This window comes from Rhynchophorus ferrugineus, unplaced genomic scaffold (genome assembly GCF_030347505.1).
Source record: "Rhynchophorus ferrugineus isolate W39M unplaced genomic scaffold, kcgeb_rfMv2 rfM3, whole genome shotgun sequence".
NCBI lineage: Eukaryota > Metazoa > Arthropoda > Insecta > Coleoptera > Curculionidae > Rhynchophorus > Rhynchophorus ferrugineus.
This window is the reverse complement of record NW_027472582.1, coordinates 16,974,818-16,995,867: the sequence shown is the minus strand read 5'-3', so window position 1 is coordinate 16,995,867 and position 21,050 is coordinate 16,974,818. Positions and strand designations below refer to the sequence as shown.

The window sequence follows — 21,050 nt, the reverse complement described above, 5'->3', positions numbered from 1 at the left end:
CTATGGGCCAACTTATATTGCATTCATAGTTAAATTAAAATAAAAATATTTTATTATTTAAACTAAATTTTCTTTATATTTAAGTACATTGTTTCATAATTATTTTTATATAACTGTAATTAACAAAATTATGGAATGTACTGGCGTCAGTAATGGATATTCGAATCATTAGTCTCAAGTAAATTTTAATGTTTTGACACATATTTTTATAATCAAATCATTGTGATGCAACTCTGAGTCGTTTTTTTTTATTTTGAATGTCATTCGGTATTATATTAATTTATTATGCTTAAATATTTCTGCGATCAAAATTTATGAAAAAAACAACAACCGTGAAATACATGTTTATTAGTTATAATAAATTTGCATAAACACACAAGGAATGTGTAAGAGGAATATTTTTATTTTGATGCATCTTAAATGTAGTGGTATGAGTGTTGACTATAATATGTTTTGACCAAATATGAAAATAGGAATGATTATTATTTTGAAATTGGTTTTAATTATTTTATTTGTATGTTTATAGTACGTGTGATATTTCGAAGATAATGATTCCGGATAGGCAATTAATATATAATTTACCTGTTTTGTGTTTTGTGGAGGTTACAAGAAAGATACAATTTTGTTGTAAAAAACCGTTTTTTTTTGTTGTTGTTTTGAGTCATCTGTTTACTAACTAGGATTTATCTGGACCGGTCTTACTGTTTAATGTGGGCTCCGAACCACGGTTCTCGGCATTAAGCCAACCTACTGGCCGATGACCAACTTAGAGCTCATCCCAGAAGACATCCGGTCTTACCCATACTGATTACTGCTGTAAGTAGGATGATTGTTCTTTGTTAGATTTTATACTGTTGCTTATCGCGATACAAATAACAGACATAAATTATATTCACGTCCTGGTAGGATTGGATTACTGTTATTTTAATTTGCTTTTAAACTATTACAGCGTTAAGGAAAAATATTCAGGATTTCATTATTCAGGATTAAGTGTGAAATACAAGGGGCAGGCAAGATGTTCCCTGATTTGAAAATCGGTTTTCAAAAATTCATAAAGCTTTATTACAAAAAAGGAAATATTCGTATTTTTATTGAGGGTCCAGAATTAATGTATTTATGAGCCATAACAGTAACTATTTAATTTTAAGGTTGAACGCAGCTTTGGTGAAACACTGATGTCACGGAGAAAATAGAGATTTAACTTTATCGGCAATTTTGGAGAAATGTCCAATATCGTCCAATATCTAACAGGTCAATTAAAAAGTCGCCGGCCTATCATAGCAAAACACATTTTTTTGGCAAAATTAGTTTTGCTTCAAGGGTGATACACTGATTATAGCGACCCTCCAACTTTTCAATACCATTTTTGTAGTACGATTTGTCCTTTGCTTCAAAATAGGCCTCAGTTTCGTCGATCACCTCTTCATTCGACGAATATTTCTTCCCAGCGAGCATTCATTTGAGATCTGAGAACAGAAAATAGTCGCTGAGTGCCAAATCTGGAGAATACGGTGGTTTAGGAAGCAATTCGAAGCCCAATTCATGGATTTTTGCCATCGTTTTGACTGACTTGTTATACGGTGCATTGTCTTGGTGAAGCAGCACTTTCTATTTTTAAAATGCGGCCGTTTTTCGGCGATTTCGTCCTTCAAATAGTCCAATAAGTCTATATAATAGTCTCTGTTGATAGTCCTTCCTTTTTTAAAGGTAATTAATAAAAGTTTTTTCATGCGCATCCCAAAATACAGACGTCATAACTTTGCCAGCCGACTGTTGCGTTTTCCCATGCTTTGGAGCGGGTTCATCGTTTGCAGTCCACTCGGGTGACTGATAGTTAATGGTTTTTCGGAAAAAAAATGTTACAATTATTATATAAAAATATGAATGATAAGTGTATAACATCTTTTTGGGTTAAATAAGTTATTAGAATTATAACAGGGAAGAAATTTTTTTTCAATATAAAAGACAAGTCTCTAACAGCTCCTCTTCAATTAAGGCACTAATGAAATGTGAAATGCTTTGTATTGTATTTGATTGTATTTATATTTTATATGGTTATATTTTTATATATCTATGCAAAAATAAATGTATATATTTTGTTTTTTATATACATTTTTTTGATTTATTGAATTTCATTTAATACATTTTTTTCAGAAATTAAATTATTTTTTTTATATTTTATTGATCAATGAAAGGTGATGTCGGGACTGTCACGAGTTACACCTGCAAAGGCAAATTTTATCATAGAACCAGTCAAATGTCTTCATAGCAAACTGTGTTTTTTAAAGTTTAATGAAATACTTTTTTAAAAAGAGTTTTTTATGATGTTATGAACATAATATATTTTGTTTATTTACTAATAGGTTAAGTAATTTTGGTATGAAATGGGGAAACAGACAGAACTATTGTTTCTGTGAAAAAGGTTTTAACCTTTTTATTTACATGGGTAAAGAAGAAAATTGCTTTTAATTTAAAATAGTTTTAATAAATTTAATAATTTATAACATATTTTATATTTTTTTCAGTACATTTAATATAAAAAGGTTACATATAATATGTAGCTTATATACAATATGCATTTTAAATTAATTTGTATGTATGTCTTATTAGTTATAATAGTATTATGCGATTTTTATCAAGCTTTTTTAGCTCTTTAATTAATGAAACTTCATATTGCTGAAATTGTCCAATAAATGTCTAAAAAATGGCTGTACTTTTTCTATTAAATTCATCGAAGATTTTTCAATCCAATGAAAGGAGCTAATGCAATGTAAGGTAAAATATTTGGTATAATCTGCAATACATTCAAAATAATTTGATATTGTAAAATATTTTATTTAAAATGTCCCCAAAATGTTATTATACATTTATAATAATATTTCTATAAGGTCAAGTTATATTTTATGTTTTTATATAATTTAAAGGAAATAAAAATCTGTATTTTTTAAAATTATTTGAAAAAATGTCTTAGACTATTGATATATTAGGCTTAGACTGATTTAATATTGTCGTTTGGCTTCAAGACATCAATTTAGCACTTCAGAAATAAAATAGAGCCAAACGATTTTTTACAAACAATTTAACTATTTATTAATTTCTATAACAATGAAGTGAAAATAATGATAATACAATTATTTGGATAGAAACTTACTTTACAATTAAGAGAATCCAATAATGCACTGTGATCGAATTCAAAAAAACTATCAGCACCTTCTCACAATCATAGATACAAAACGTTTGAACTTGGTACTACTTTCGCTGAGTGTAAACAAACTCGCGCCGATCGTTCGCTCACTGAAAAATGCAGTACGGTACCATCCGATGCAGAAGCGTATTCACGAAGGAATCGAGTAATTCCTTGGACGCGCGTACAATTGAATATATAGATTTGCAGGATTGGCAAGGTTTAGAGTTTAACAGACTCAGTTCCTTTCGGACTTTCACTGACCAATGAAGGCTCGCATTGTATCCCCCACCGCTTGCCTCACCTATAAGCTATAGGTATAGTTTATAGATATCGGTAGTTTGGGATCAGGATATCTTCGAACATCAATTTTTATTATGTTTGTTTCCTTACGAAGAAGGCAAACTACTAATAACTATGGTGATATGGTTACTTTTAAAAAATCTTTTTCTAATATATTAATTTTTAAAATTCTTTTAAAGTTCAGTGGTAATTTTTATAACATAGAAACCAAAACGAGCAAAACAGTTCACTTAAGCACTATCTTCATAAACTGCATAATGTGTTCGATGAGTTTGCGCTGCATTTGTTTATTTTCGGAAGTAAACAGTAAATAGCCGTAGCCCTTGATTGGCGTAGCGGTCAAAACGACAGTCTTAATATTGTTAGAATAGTCACGGGTTAGAATCTTTCAGGGGCATGGTTGTAAATTTATTAAAAATTGTTGAAAATTATGCCAGTCACGTTAGTAACCACGCTCGGTAAGACCGGATGTATTCTGGACTGATATTTAAGTTGGTTACTCGCCAGTTGGTAGGCTAATTGCCGAGGATCATGATTAAGATCACACATTAAGTAGTAAGGCTAGTCCAGATAAACCATAGTTAGTAAAAACAAGGCTGTAAAATATAACAAAAAGGTAAATAATGGAAATGACCTTTTGGAATGTCCATAAAAACATAATAACTTTTAACTGTAAATGAATGATTCTATCTTTATATCTGTAATGTTTTTCGTTCAAACGCGCTATATTATGGTTTCATTGCCTAAGTATTATCAATGTAATGTGGTATATTATCACTGTGTATTAAGAAAAACCAAAATTATTTTTTTCTGAACCTTTTCATGTAGTTATTTTTTGTAATGAAGCAAAAATGAATATTGGGTAGTAATGAAATTAATAGTTTTAGCAGGTTTGATTTATCAAGAGTGAAAAAGAACTCGTACTTCACTAAAAGATGGCCTAGATGAAAGATATCAAAGAGTACGCCAATAGAAGAGGTAATAGAAATAATATTAGTATGTTATTTTCGGATGCAAACTATATACATGTGCAAATATATTTTGGAAGACCGAGATTTTCATTTCAAAAATTGTTTTATTTTTCTACATAATATTTTTTGTTTTCAACACAGTTGGTTCTGCATTTCTTCAACATTAGTATCCATCTACGTCTCTCTACTTCTTTATTGAATAACGACGACATTGATTCGATACAATTGACATTTCGGTTTTAGAAGCAGATGGAAGTTTGAACAGTTATTCTGTAACGCAGCGTTGTCAAGATCAAGGTAATAATGCCTGATCAAGGCCTGTAATTGTTCTGACTCTTTTGAGATGATGAACTAAAAGGATTCTTTTATTATCTTCTTGCTCGCGCTTCTCTCGGCACCAAGTCATTTGATTTGATTGAAATTCAGAAAGTGTGACGGAACGAGAGCTTCTTGACGAATTCTAGAGGCAAGATTTTTTGCACTCTATTTTGTATATTATACTCATCTTCACTCGTCTATAGTCCAAAACGATATCAGGCCGATTTTCCATTGATGAACTAAAATATTGTACGATAACAAAAGTCCTCTTTATTGATGGGTTAATCTATAAATAAGTTTATCCGAAGCGAAAAAACCATTTTAATGAACATTTTAATGAAAAACATACATTTAACTGCGTTACAAAAATTCATGTAAACAAACAACTTGAGAAACATGCATTTTTACTGATTGGTATATCATCTGTATGTTAGGATGAGAACTTTTCGCGTTACTTTCGTATATGTGTATATTGTTAATATTTATAAAATCTATTGTTTAGTTATGATATTCTCAAATATCATAAAATCTCATGGAAATAGCAATTACTCAGAAATTACAATTTCTAAAACGAATTACAATATCTAAAAATAATAAGGCTTTATTAATTAAAAATGTTTTGTCAAATGACCCAAAATGGCTTTCAATAAACTTTTTTAAACAAGTTATATCAATATTAATTATCTTAGATTAAAATAGTCCTATTTAAATACTAAATAATATTCAAGTAATATATTCTAACAGTTCGTAGTATTTACGTACAATGTTTTTCACTAATATGACTAATATAGCTCATGACTTAGAAATAGAAATATATTAACCTGTGGGATTCCATCCTTCCAATATATAACGAATTGCCTCTAATTGCCCATAGACACATGTAATACGAGATAGGACTGTTTTTTTCTCATTGCCATTAAATTAATCATTATCTAACAGGTGGGGCAAAGGACCTGCTACCATTTTGATCTTGAGCTTTGCGCCCGTCTTGGTTGTGTGACGTTTAGCTCAGCTTCGTTTTAACCATTGTGTTGCGTAGACGCCCAAATTTTATTATGGATAAGTATACGCCACAAGAACGAGCAGAAATAGTGGCAATATTTATTGAAAATATTCGTTCCATTATTACCACTCAGCGGACATTGCGTCAAAAATATTATACTCGTCCAGTGCCTCATAAAACCACAATTTATCGTTTACATACGAATTTTCGACAGTACGGTATGACAGCACACATACCTCGTTCTGGAAGACAACGGATCTCTCGTAATGCTGAAAATGTGGCTCGAGTGTGTGATAATGTAGCACAGTCTTCTTAAGCATCAATTCAGAGACGTGGTTCCCAGTTATACATCTCTGCACGCAGTTTAAGGCGAATTTTGTAAACTGATTTGAAAATGTTCTCGTACAAAATTCAATTAGTCCAAAAATTGATACCGAGAGATCCTGATCAACAAGTTGTGTATAGTAATGCAATCTTAAGACTCTCTTGTGAATTTGAACATTTTTGTCTAAATTGATAATGAGCGACGAAGCCCATTTTCTTCTTAGTGGCCACGTCAATAAACAGAACACTCGGTTTTGGGGAACACGGGACCCTCAATTAATGCATGAAATATCATTGCATCTACTAAAAACAACTGTATGATATTCATGCTAGAAATATCATTGGTCCCTATTTTACGAAAATGATCAAAGTGTTACTGTTACTGTTACTGTTGAATGGTATGAAGACACGAGTCGAAATTTTCTTGTGCCTGAAAAGGAATAGCAAGGACTAGAGGACATATGGTTTCAGCAAGATGGGGCCACAGAGCATACGGCTTATTCAATAAATCAAATATTGAATGACGTTTCTCCACGAAGACTAATTTCACGAAATGGCGATTTAGCATGGCCAGCCAGATCTCCGGATTTAACAGCACCAGATTTTTTCTTATGGGGTTATTCAAAGTCAAAAGTTCATGTCAATAAGCCCCAAATGATTCAACATCTTAAAGACACTATTCGTCACGAAATTGAAGAAATTCAGCCTCAGATGTTGCAGGATGTCATGAAAAATGCCTTAAAAAGAGCCGAAAGTTGCATAGTGAAACGCGGTCACCATTTAGCCGATATAATTATTCAAAGACCAAATAAGCTTTTTATGAAAACCAAACTTACTTATCTTTTATTTGTGCAATGTCATAGGTAATCAAAATTGTAGCGGGGCTTTTACCCCACGCTGTATATCAAAAGTCATAAGAATTGATATTATTACATTGCAGCCAACGTCATACTGTTTATAGTTGCAGTTTTTTAGTATAAAGTAATAGTTCTTTTCTAACTGAATTTCTATATAATAAAATAAGTTAATAGGAGAATATACTAACCATAAAGTTATTATTAGAATGAAACAGAATATGATACAAAATGATCACAGTTTTTGTTATTGTTTCCTTAAGTTTGTAATCTTTTTTGTGATATACCCACAAGCCTTCTGATATTATTTTGAACTATCTACATCTTCAATAAACAATTAGAGGTTTGTTTTCTATTGTACTATTGAACATTAGTAACGCTCACTAGAGTTATACAATAAGAAAATATGGTTTGACTCACATCTACTACTAGCTATTAATTTACTTATATGTCTAAATGAAGATTTTCAGTTTTGTTGTAATTTATTTACAAAAAGTAAAATCATCATCCTGTTGTCAATATATTTAAATTTGTGGGTATTTCTGGTGTTTACTTTTCGATCAGTCGAATAAAAATACACGATATAGTCGTTAATTGTCAAAGAAGATTGGAATCTGGTAACATATTAAATCTATAAATATATATCTCTTATATACGTGTCAAACTGTTTAGTTTTGGGAAACACGTGATTGACCACATGTGTATTTTTAAGTGTCATATTAGTTGATGACGTTTCATAATACAGCAGTTTAAGGAAATAACGTAATTTACGTCATTTGTTTGTATACTCAGATTTAAATTTTCGTTAATTTTACTTCATTTAAATAATAATTGTTTCATCACTAGTTGCTTATGTAAAAATAATCGCATAATTTCAACATTTTGAGTATGATTTATATCACCGGTCCCTTTTGTATAAAATATAATCTTTCTGTTATTTCATTTTGTTAATATTATTGTTTAAACTAAAATCAGAAAATGCTCATATTGATAATGTCGGTAATGATAATATTTTGTGAAGTATGATGAAAGTTGGGCGGCACCAACGCATTTTTTGAGGAGGATACACTTTCTTATGATTTCTAGATAGTATTATTATTGCTGTAGTAACGGTGAGTTCAAATGCCGTTTTCGTATCTATGTAAACTTATGGTTGTGATCCGACAAGATAGAACCGGCCATGTAATAATAACCTGAAAGAACGTATTTTAACGTCATTTGTTTTTATACTTAGATTTTCATTTTCGTTAATTTTATTTCATTTAAATAATACTTGTTTCATCATTAGTTGTTTATGCAAAAATTATCGCATGATTTTAATATTTTGTATATGATTTGTATTACCTGTTCCTTTTGTATAAAATATGATCTTTCTGTTATTTTATTTTGTTAATATTTTTGTTTGAAGTAAAACCAGAAAATGCTCATATTGATAATGTCAGTAATGACAATATTCTGTGAGATATGATGAAGGTTGTGCAGCACCAAAGCATTTTTTGAGGAGCACGCACTTTCTTATGATTTCTAGATAGTCTTATTTTTCCTCTAGTAATGGCATTCGAAAATCTCTTTGTCATCAATGCAAACTTATGGTTGTGATGGAAGAATATTAAATCCGATAAGAAGAAACCGGCCATGCAATAATAATGCATGCATTACTTTCAGTCTCGATACACCCTTGAAAAGCCTTGAATGAATAAAATAATCCGTCAAAATTAAATCACGCTCCTCATAGAATTTTCCATAATAAATTTTATATTATTCGATATCTTTCAAAACAGCTTATTAATATATTTAGCGTACAAATTTGAAATTCACATTCTATTTCTTGATAAGTTAACTACCAATCTGTATTCAGATTAGCGAAAATTTACATATTCTCGATATTTTGGAATTTAAAACTCGATGTTGTCACCTGATTTTGTCCTAGTCATTGATTTACATTAAACCCGCCGAAAATGTCGTTTTATAACTGTGAGTGTTTATGATGGATGATTATCATTGAAAATCGAGGGCCTGTTTTGTAATAGGTCGTTTTCGTTATACGCAAATTATCTCGTTTTATCTTCAATTATATTACATTTCAATCACTGCAAACTAGCATCATTATTATTAAGCAATAATTTTTTTTATTTCACTGTATATTATGTTTAATTTCAATAAAAAAAGGCTTTGTTCAAACCGAATATCGAATAATGCAATTAACTTCAATACATTATAGGGAAAAAAAGTCTAATACCTACATAATAATTTGGGTTTATTAATAAGAATTCAACAGTTAACCAGGTGCATAGAATAAACGATGTAATTGAAATAGTCTATGAAAGGAAAAAGGTACGTTCAGCAATATTCTTGGATGTAGCACAAGTCGATAAGAAATGAATTTTTTTTTATTATTTAATTAATAGATTGTTACTAGTCGTTTCCGTCTAACCTACAATTTATCTTTACGCTAACTTAAAACTAGGTATATAACTGTGAGGACCCATCGGCTCTAACTCAGTCTCTGGTTAAATAATGTTTATACATGTCACTGCTGATTTTTTAAATATATGTACCTCACTACACAACACTACACAAGATCAGATGGTTTGATTCTTTTGAGTCTGTGTCCTGTTCTGGTGGTATCCAAAAGTTGCAATATTTCAATATTCGTATGAGAATGGAGTCCTTCCTCATGCCCCTTGCAATTATCTAGATTTCTTGACTGACTGTGGGTATCTGAAGGTCTCGATGTAGGCAATCAGTCCTAATTACTATAGTGCAGTGCATAATACCTCTCAGGATTTTGTTCTGAAAAATTTGTATTTTATTTATGTTACTCTTTGCAGAACATTCCTATAATTGAACTCCATATGTCCATATAGGTTTCAGTATTTGCTTATGTAATAACAATTTATTATATACTGATAATGGTGATTTTTTTCCAAATAGCCAGTACATTTTCCTATATTTCAATTCCAGTTCCTTTCTTTTCTTCTTTATATGTTCCTTCCAGTGAAGTTTTGCATCGAGATTCATTCCGAGATATTTAGCGTTGTTGCTATATGGAATGATAGTGTTATTTAATGTTATTGGTGCTTGTACGGTCTGTTTATAGGTGAACTGCACATGTACTTTCATTAATTCTTATTTTACAAGCATGTGTTCTATTGTTTATATTATCACTTGCCTGTTGTAATTTTCGTGAGGCTTCTTCACTATCGTCTCCGAGTGCTATAATCGCAATATCATCAGCAAATGTAGCCATCGTGATATTTTCCAATTGTGGTATATCACAAGTGTAGAGTAGATAAAGCATTGGTTCCTGTAGACTTCCTTGTGGTACACCTTCTTTAACTTCTTTTATTGTAGATTTAATTGCTTCTTCTTGTTTGACTCTAAACATTCTGGTTGTAATGTATGATTTTAATAGTTCGGTGTATTATTTAGGTACCATTTTCTGTAGTTTATGAACAACCTTATCGAAAGCTTGTGCTACATCTAAGAATATAGCTGAGCATACTTTTTGACTTTCGTAGGCTTTTTCAATAACATCTGTTATTCTGTGGACCTGGTCAATTGTTGAGTGCTTGTTAATAAACCCAAATTGGTATGTTGGTATTAGGTTCTTTTCTCTCTATGATCGGTTTTATTCTTTTCAACAGGAGTTTTTAAAAAACCTTAGATATTACTGGCAGCATTGATATAGGTAGAATGACATGATGACCTTTTTCATAAGCTACACTAGATGTTTCGAAAATAACACACTGGACTATTAAAATCTTACATCACACCTCTCCCCTCCTCATGACGTATGTTCGTGTCCATACTGGCCTTATCCCATCCGTTTCTTGTTTCATAAATGATGAGGTACAACGTCGTTGGGTCCAGGAGGCCAACCACAACAGGCTCTTTGAGGTCAAAGAATTCTTCTCCGAATCTAGCTTATGCGTCCTGTCTGGATAGAGCCTCTACTTCGTTATGGTTGTGTTTGTAGTCCTCTATTTGTGTTCATTTTTAAATTGTATATACTTTTATCCTTACTATTTATAATTTTATCCCCCCTGTTTGTGTTAGTTAATTTTATTTATTTATTAATTTCTTATTTATTATATATATATATATATATATATATATATATATATATATATATATATATATATATATATACTATATATACTTTATATCATCACCGTACTACTGTATGGTTGCGAAATGACGACACCCGTCAAAACGACAAAAAATGTCAATTACAAAACAAGCTTCCCTCGTATATAAAAGATCTACATCATTGTGCTCACGATATCTGTTGTAAGTTCTTAAGCATTCGTTAAAATTATAATGTTGAAGAAATAATAAAATTGTAAGTAGTTTAAAGTGATTATATGTTTCTAGTATTATATGCGTATTTCTATTGCACTATTAATTTACACAAGTGAATGATTTAAAAATCAAATATCGGTAGGCTAACTTCTGCATCATCGAATAAGCATTCAAATTCTTAATGCTAATATAATAAATAAACCGTTTCAATGCTTGATGTTATATGAAGCATCGGGTATGCGAAAGTCTGATCATTAAAGTAAATTGATTTTCTTTACTATAGTCTATATGATTCATTTTGGTGAATGATTATGTACACATCTCCAGCGTAGTTTGGGTGAATTTGATGATTTTATTATTACAAATATACTAAAGAGCTATTTGGAACAAGGATTGGTAAACGTACCGCCATACGTGAGAATTCCCGCTCAAGCTTTTTTATACCTAGTTAGTGTATGTGCAAGGTCGGGCGTATTAATAATGTAGAGATAAATTATTTCCATGCGTTTACCCAAAGAATTATTGTTTTTATGTCAAGGATTACAATGGCATCCTTCAATTTACCTTTTTAGTTTAACAACTTATGAGATGAGTTTGTTTATTTCCTTTTATTTGCTGTAATGCTAAATGTACGATTAACATTTTGGTACTTAAAGTGATGGTGTAAATTATGCCATATTGCATTCGATATTTCCCATCTACGTGCTTGCCAAAGGTCTGTGATTTGATTTTGTCACATATAGATGCAAAAACCGAATTATCAACTCGTCGTTGTTTTTGGTCAAAAGTGAGCTCGCGCGGCACCCACTTTACACAGAGCCTTCTCATACCCAAATGTTCGTGAATAATATGATGTAGACGTTCAGTTAATACCTTTAGAGTGTCTACTATTTCATTCAATTTCAATTTATGGTAATTCAAAATCATTTGTGGATTTTTTTTATGTTTTCGTCGGTAACAACCTCTTTTGGACGTCCTGTATTTTTTTCTTGCAAAATGCAATATTTTATCAACACGCGAAATTCCTTTTCATAAATTTTTTTGACAACAAAAGTTGTTTCACTCAAAATGCTATAATTCACAAAATAATGATCCGACAGCTGTCAAATTTATACACGCACCTTTTGAAGGTTAGGGCTAACTAAGAACATAGCTTTAGTTCTAGTAGCGCCATCTATGTGTCAGACGTGGGACTTTTCCTTTGAGCTGTTATATTTTTCTTCGTTAAATATTATATGAGAAATTTATGTTGCATATGGAGTATTCATACCAACGTTAATTTATTGAATACGATATCTTAAAAGTATTGGTGTCGACATACCAGGTCCACCGGAAACTCATAGCCATCAAGCCGGTTTTTTAGAACAACTACATACATTTCAAGAAAATTGAAAAAATGTATTTATTAAAATTATCGGCTACCTGATTCTCTACATCTTGTCTAGCTTTCAGGTAATTTACGGATCCCATCCCAAAAAAAATTGTTCTTTGAACAAAATCTTCAAGCCATTTCTTCGAAATAGGCGAAGTGCTGCTCTGTAAGAGTGTGTACCATCAATGGTCGGACAAGGTAAGGTCTGAAGAGTACGGCGGGTACGATAATATGTCCTATCCAACTATTTCTTTCTTGGGCTACGTTTAACGCTTTAATCAATTTCCTTTGAGTTTGGGTTGGGTCTTCATTTAATAACTTTTGTAGTTTAGCATCCTGAATCTATCTCCATCTACCAGAACGTACTTTGTCTTGCACATCAAAATCACCACTTTTGAGTAATTTTCTACTAGCAAAAGGCGACTGTACGGAAATGTATATATATATATATATATATATATATATATATATATATATATATATATATATATATATATATATATATATATATATATATATATATATATATATATAGATGCTTGTAAATAAAAGTATATTGTATATTAATATAGCAGCATTTTGGAATAATATTTTTATATGTATGACGTTTTCAGGCACGAGATATAACATTTTCAAAGGGGTATAAATATATGACGGTGTTACTTTCGCGAAATATGACATATGTAGATTTGCTTAATGTCAGTACAATAAAATTATATATTTTCTCTCGAGTTTTGTTTATTTTTATCTCGAACAATTATGGTTCTGTGCTTCAAGTGCTATCACAATCGGAACAACGAAACCAGTGATGCTATGTTCCCGCTTTGTTCTCAAAAAAATAATTAAACAGTGATACGTCAATAACAGAGAAGATACAGTTTCAGCCGGAATATTACCTGATTTTTGTCATTACTTCAGAGAACACCTTCAACTCGAAAGTCAAAACCGTTAATTATGTTTGCCAAATATGTGATAGAATCAAAGCACCAAGTTTATTTATTTTATTTTCAAGATGCAGACAATTTAATTATATTTACATTAACAATCACAATATTTAATAAACTATATCCATTAAGCATTGCGAATTTAAACATTCTTTGTTTTTTCTTTTTCGTCATCGATTATAGCTAGTTTGAAATAAAATTTTAAAATATTATTTATCTAATGTTAAAAAATTGTCTTTAAAATATTATAATTTTTTAATTGCAGAATCAATATCAAGTGTAAAAAATCAATGAATGTGAATCAAATGAAAAAAAAAGAATGTTTTTCTAACTTTTAATAGCGATTGCCAAGTAGACATAAAAGCAGGAAAAAAAAAACTAAATTCTTATGTTCTTATTGTTTTGGGTATGAAATGACCTAGTGTTAATTTGTGGAAAAATTCATTAACTATGAATAAATTTTCCACTGAAGATATCTTTTTCGCACCTCGGAAAATTTTTAGAAATCGTAGACTTCCTTTCGATTATTAGATAGTACACTTTACTTATCGTTTATAGTAATTATCATATTGGGCTTTTATTAATTTTTAATGTACCTATTGGAATTAGATAAACAAATTAATTCATAGGAAACTTTTGCAAATTATATAAAAGACGACGCTGACAAAGAATAGGGTGTTTTAAATAAGATATGCTGATAAAGTATGTTATGGAGAATGACATTAAAGTTTTTCCTTTTTTTACAACATGGCGATACTGTGTCCAAAGAATATATAATATAGAATATTGATTTGGTAGTGACCCATTCATCGATATCGACCTACTCAGCAAATAGAAACTGCTATGTTGCATACATTTGAGCAAGTGGTTTTCCATGTCTGATGAGTACGCTGGGTGCCTGAGAAACTCCCATTGTAGTTGCAACAATATATTCTCTACAACTCTTGCAACATGTGGCCGAAAGTTATTATGCAGTAGGATGAATTGGCGTTTGTAACTCGCTGACGTTGAACATTTTTGAAATAATAGACAATCCACTCAGCATATAGAAACTGCAATGTTGCATGCATTTGAGCAAGTGGTAGTCAAAAGGTACTATATATGATAAGTACGCTGGGTGCGTGAGAAATTCCCATTGTAGTTGCAACAATATATTCTCCACAACTGTTACAACATGTGGCCGAGTGTTATCATGCTGTAGAATGAATGTTGGACCTTTATGTAATAATAGGTAATTTAATTTGTTCAGTTGATGTCGGTAAACATCTGCAGTAACAGCTTAGTTTTTAGTTAGGCCAGTTTTAGTTAATCATTTCATCATATGTGTAGCTATACTTATGGCCATGGATATTCCGTTTCAGTTTCTCTTCAGAGGACTTCTCAGGTTCTTGTCAGGTACTCCAGAGAAAGCTCTTATTTTTTGCCTGGCAAGCAATAAAACCACCATTTTGAAACGGTCTAAAATGACATTTTAATTTTTTTCATGGGAATTCAAATAACTATTTCCCTCCTTTTCTATCTTTTTCATAGCATGTGTAAAAATAGTTAATTCATGAATTTATAGCTATGTGAAAGTTCTTTGGAAGTTCGAGCTGGGTTTTCTTCCAGTAAGTCCTACAAATCATTATCTTCGAAATGTTTACTTTTTCACATTTATTTGTGATTGACATCAAAATTTGAATACATTCAAAATCTTTTACATCATTGAAAGCAAAGCCGATAATTGGAATATAATGGAACAGTATCACCATAGGTTTCTAAAAGTATTAGTAACATTTTGACATTCCATAATTAGTGTCTGTATACATTTAATAACTCAATATTACTAGGTAGAAACCTATCAGTTGATGTAAAGAAATTAGTTATTTTATTGAAAAGTTCTTTGCATTGAATTTTCACATTTTCACCAATGGATATCGATAATGAAAATATATGCCAAAAATGTATATATTTTTTATGCTATAACCGATTTTTTGAATCTGTTATATGAAATGAAAATAATATATAACAGTGTGTAAATGTTTTTCAAATGACAGTTTACAAATTAGTTTGCATAAAAGTAAAAATACATTCTTGTCAACTTAATAGTATAATTGTCCCTACGCCTTACGTTGCGGAAATAAATTCTATTGACGTCATTTCAAAAACAAAAAAAGCGTTCAACTTGGTTGAAAATAAAACATATACGTTCAAATGTGTTATTAATGCATTTTTAGTTTTATTCTATATGACTTCGACTAAATTGGTTCCAAAGGTGTTCATAATTTTGTTTAAAATGTTGTGTGTTGTGGCAAAGATCTCTTCTTTCATTGATTTTTAACCGACTTCGAAAAAGAAGGAGGTTTTATGTTCGAAATGGTTATTTTGAAATGGTCCAAAATGGCATTTTCATATTTTCCGTAGTAGTAGTTAAAATAATATTGTAAATAGATAAATAGGTTTAGGTAGGTATTAATCTAAATTGTCTGTTAATAGTAGAATATAAAATATGTGTAGTGGATAAGTTAAATAAGGAGTTTGATTATTTTTATTTAATTATTACAACGATTATTATGTACATATTTTATTTTAAAAAGTTTGATTATTTTTTAATTTTTAGTGAGTTTTTATTTATTCTTTATCAATTACAGGGCATCTATTTACAAGGATATCATATTCAATTCCATCACCAAGAACTATGGCTTTAGAATACATATTTAAATGAAGTTGGTGAAATGCTGTGAGAAGTTATTAAACATATTTACGTATTTAAAATAAGGTAATTCGATTGTATTTGGTAAAATATTGAGTCTTTTACGCAGTGCTAGATAAGGAAGTACGTATACCAAGTAAGAGGATTGTTATTCTGATCTAATATTGAAAGAACAAATATTGACAATCATATGATGATTAACTCGTTAGACAGCATTATCTTATGCCAATTAGTCACTCGATCAAGGGTGTTTATTATATTGCTGCTAGGTTTTTAAGCTCTAATTTATTTCTTTATTAGACCATGACAATGATATCACAGTGACAATGATATTTCACTATATAATGTGAAAAATAAAGTGATTGCTTTCGGTATTAGAAAATGCTTAAACACTAATATATTATATAAAGATGATGTCATTTATTCAATATTTTCAGGAGAAAAAATAGATCGAATAATGTTGATAGGTCGAACGTTATGTTATTAATAAACAGATAGGAGGCTTTATATATATCTTAGTGTTATATTTTTGTGCACATAAGTAAAAAATATCTATAACAAAGCATATGATAGCGAATTAGGTAGAATAACATTGCAATTGTAACTTATTGTAATTTATAATACGGATATTATTGATGGCTATTTAAAACCCGAAATATCAATAACTAAACTTGTTAAAATAATAATATAATAAATTTCTGCGTAGAATTTACGTATATCTCTAAATATATTCGTGCTAAAACTTGTTCCATTTGCGTTCTTCTGCTATTTACGATGTTATTATTGAAATTTTAGCTGGGATATTTCATTAAAATTTCTTGCAGTATTGAATTTTTAATTTATAGTTTATCACAAAAATAGAAAGGTTTGCTAAATCTTCGTTTTACTGATTTATTATTTGTATGCTCAAATTACAATAAGACAGAACATTGCTAATATTTTGGTTCACTCACTAGGATGTTCTATAATTAAATATTGAAGGAGTGTAACTGGTTAATTGGGTGATAGGATCGGTTAGTACGAATTCTTTTCTTGAATATTTACTTATACTAATACGATAGGCCAACATTATTCAACACACCATTTAAATGTTACTGTCTAATAATGTAGCCTAAGTATTTAAAGTTTATTGGCAAAGACGAATACGTTTGCAGCGTTTTGCACGACACTGCGTAGCTCCATTGTTGTTTAGTGGTTAGTATTTCAACATTTTTATGTTTACACAATGTCACTTGCCATTTAATTTTTTTGGCACTTTTAAATCCTTGTGTATGTCCCATTTTCAAAGTATCTTCGGGCGTTAACAATGCTTCCAAGAACTTTGTCTTGATAAGTTTAAATCATACTGATATTACATTTTTTGCACACCGTAGGTCCACACTGCCTTCAAATTTGCTGATATAATAATAATTAGTTGTGAAGTGATAATTCGGATTGTTGTTCAAGCAACCGCCACATTTTTTAGCCTCATTTCTTGAAAATAATGGTAAAACAAAACTAATGAAAGTTGTCTCATGAGAATTCCCTTGTTATTTTTATTAAGCTATAAATACTATTTTCAATAATTTTAGCTTCGCCTTCATATTTCATTACATACTCGAATAAATCCCTAAAATAAAATAAAGACTCTTAAGCCGACCGAAGTGGCTTAGACGACGTTTGAGAACAATCAAACTTAACATATTCATGTTCTCCTAAATTTGTTTTATACTATTAAATTATATTATATTGAAATTAACATAAACAATTTGCACTTAAAATATTATGGAATTAAGCAAAGCTCCAGATTGCAGACCTAATTAACTCAAAAAGGGTTCCTTGAAGTTGTTACACAGTCCAAAATAAGTTGTTTGAGTGCTTTACGCCTTTACACATTTTTGTGATATCTTAGAAGTCTTCTTCCACTAACCAGCGAGGGTTTATCTGGGCTTGACATATTACGGAATGTGGAATCCGAACCATGGTTGTTGATATTTGGCTTACCAACTTACCGGTAACCCAGTTAGAAAGCAACCCAAAAGGAATCCAGCCATGCCAGTGACCAGGCTGGTTATTTTGGCTGGCACCGTATTCTCCTCGGATTTTACACCATTCTCTACAGCTATTTATTAATACAGTCATAAATATCATAGAGTAGATCATTGATACAGCTGGATTCGAACCCGCGAATATCGCAACAGTTGAAAGATGTCTCTTGAATAACACTAATTGTATTAGTCAGGCAGAGCCTACTGTGATTTTTTAATTTTTTTCAAAAACAGAAGTAGAATTACATTGGACGATATAAAAGTTGTATTGTTCCAAAGGCCAAATAAGAAAGATAAAGGGTTGAGTGAATTTCGCATAAAATTTAAAAATATTATTAGGTTTATAAATTGGTTTTAGCAAGAAATCAGCAATTCTTTGGTACAATACGGTATCAGATAATGTGGTTTGTGGGGTAGCACTTCCCATTTTAATGTTTCCAAGCATGCTTTCACCGGTTTTGCAACATGTGGTCGAGCGTTATGCTGAAGAATAATGCGTTTGTCGCACAGTGCTCGGCTCATCCGCATCTATTGAAGCCGATAGCGATCGTCATTGATGGTTTCATCGAGTAATGCCTTCAAATCCCAATCTTAATATTTTTTTGGCCGAATTCTGTTTGTATTCGGTGTCAAAATCATCACTTTTAAAACGTCGAAACCAGTACTTACATGTTGATATCAACGGCAACCCTGCCGTATAATTGACCATGCGATGACTTTCAGTCGCTTCTTTAAATTGAAGTAAAGTAGTAAAACTTCTCGCAAATGCAATTTACTAATTACAAATTCAGATATTTTCAACGCACCGAAAAAAAGTTTTGTTCAAACTTCCACAAAATGACGTGAAAAGTGACGCCTGTCATTGAGGCTTCAACATGTTACCATTATTTACCTCCAGCTGTTGTAAATCCTTTGTGTAATGTAAATCCTGTTGTAAATCAATTTATAGGCTTAATATTCAACAAAAATCTATTTTTTGTTCTGTTGGGAACAACATTTATAAAAAAGTTTATTAATATGCTAGATTAGTATAGGCCTTTTGTGTTCTTTTCCCTTCATTACCCTAATATAATTAGTTTATCCTTCTATGGTAAAATTAATGTTTGCTGTGATACTATACTATTCCATTCCACACCAATATCGATTTTGTAGGGATTGTCATTGCTGTTGCAATACTCTACTCAATAATATTAATTTTTACACTGTTTTCTGGACATAAAGACTATTGCCTTAAGCTTGCGCTTGCTTATATTCAACTATATTAGTGTATAACATGCATAATAATATACATATGGACTAATGCACCCAACTTGCTCACCATATTCAATATGTATACACTACTACATAATATTTTGGTATTAGAACTTCGGTGTTTCAGGATTTAAGAAGTTTCTGGATTCAACTAATTCCTTAATGTACGGCCCAATACTATTCCCACAACTGTTTGTTGTTTTCTTTCCTATAATCCTATAATTAGCTCACGAAACTGTATGTATTGCACATTGAAACAGATACTTCTAAAGATCTTAAAATATTGTTTAAATTGCTGGAATTGATGATGATTGAACTATAAATATACTACTTATATGACTTGTAATAATTAAAGCGTTATATTCTTATTATTATATTATTGTGTTATTATGTTAGATTATTTATTAAATCATTAATTAGATATACTTTTTATTCAGTGCACTTAATACTACATTTTATTAAGTGTAAGTAAGAGCACTTAATACTACGTTATAAAGTAAATGATTTTTTAATTATATTCTCGATTATTCAAGATAGTATTAGGTACGATATCAGAAGTGTTAATAACAATAGATATTATTAGATATTTAGACTATAATTTATTTGTGCCTGTTCATAAGGAAATTCCTGATTGGTTCTGAGAAATTCGTAATTTTTCTCGAAATTGCATATTATCCTATAAATTCAAACGATAATGATGACAGACATTTTATTAAATTAAACGCATAACACGCGAACATCACGTCAACATCATAAAGAACGAAATTACAATACCGTTGAATTTTTTAATAATTTTTGTGGGTTATGGTGTGTATTTTTTGACTTACCACTGATTTTATTGACGTAGTCGGAACATTTGTTGTATATTCTCGCTAAACTGCCAGCAAATGACACAATTTTTCTTATAAATAACATTATTTTACGTATGTATTTAAATGAATACAGAATAATTGCTACAATTATTAAGACATTGTTTTTCAATGAGTAACAACAGAAGCTTAGAGTAGAGAAATTTAATATGACCGCAAGCATACAATTCACTGAATGATTAGCATACTGCATTAGTTCAGCAGTAACGTGTAGTTTCCTTATAAAACATAAATATTATAAATAGATTTAAATGACCCATGACGCGACCCCAGATATAATATACGATTAATATCGTAATAATGTTAAATAGTCCTAACGTAATAATTAATTGTTGGCAGTTTAATTTTGATACAAATTATCTTTTATTTTATTGATGTAAATATTATTGTAGTTTTGGAGTATAATCTTTTTTTAGTGGTAAAATTGTGAAATAAAACTGGAATAATTTTTTGTTGATTTATAAATAAAAGAAAATATGAGAGTATATTGTAGATTATCACTATTAGTTATTGACGAATTTAGAGTACCAAACTATTGATTAAAATTATTTTTATATTTTTTAAGTTTAAGTTGAATTTTAAATGTTTTATGTGTAGAACTAATTCGTAGCGTTTCTTGATGAAAAAGTACTT

The 21,050-nt window shown here is 30.3% G+C and overlaps 1 protein-coding gene across 3 annotated transcripts in view; it reads right to left on the bottom strand.

Annotated features, from left to right (window-relative positions):
* Nucleotides 1-20,621, bottom strand: part of LOC143193979 (scavenger receptor class B member 1) — a 75,082-nt gene extending 54,461 nt beyond the window's left edge. Inside the window, exon 1 of one of the 3 annotated variants that reach the window (XM_076400487.1) lies at nucleotides 20,376-20,621. In XM_076400487.1, coding sequence (XP_076256602.1) covers nucleotides 20,376-20,610 — 235 coding nt within the window. In that variant the 5' untranslated portion in view covers nucleotides 20,611-20,621. Of the gene's footprint in view, nucleotides 1-3,151; nucleotides 3,457-20,375 lie in introns of those variants that run through there. The other 2 variants (XM_076400489.1, XM_076400488.1) reach the window with 2 other exon arrangements.
* Nucleotides 20,622-21,050: the final 429 nt, after the last annotated feature.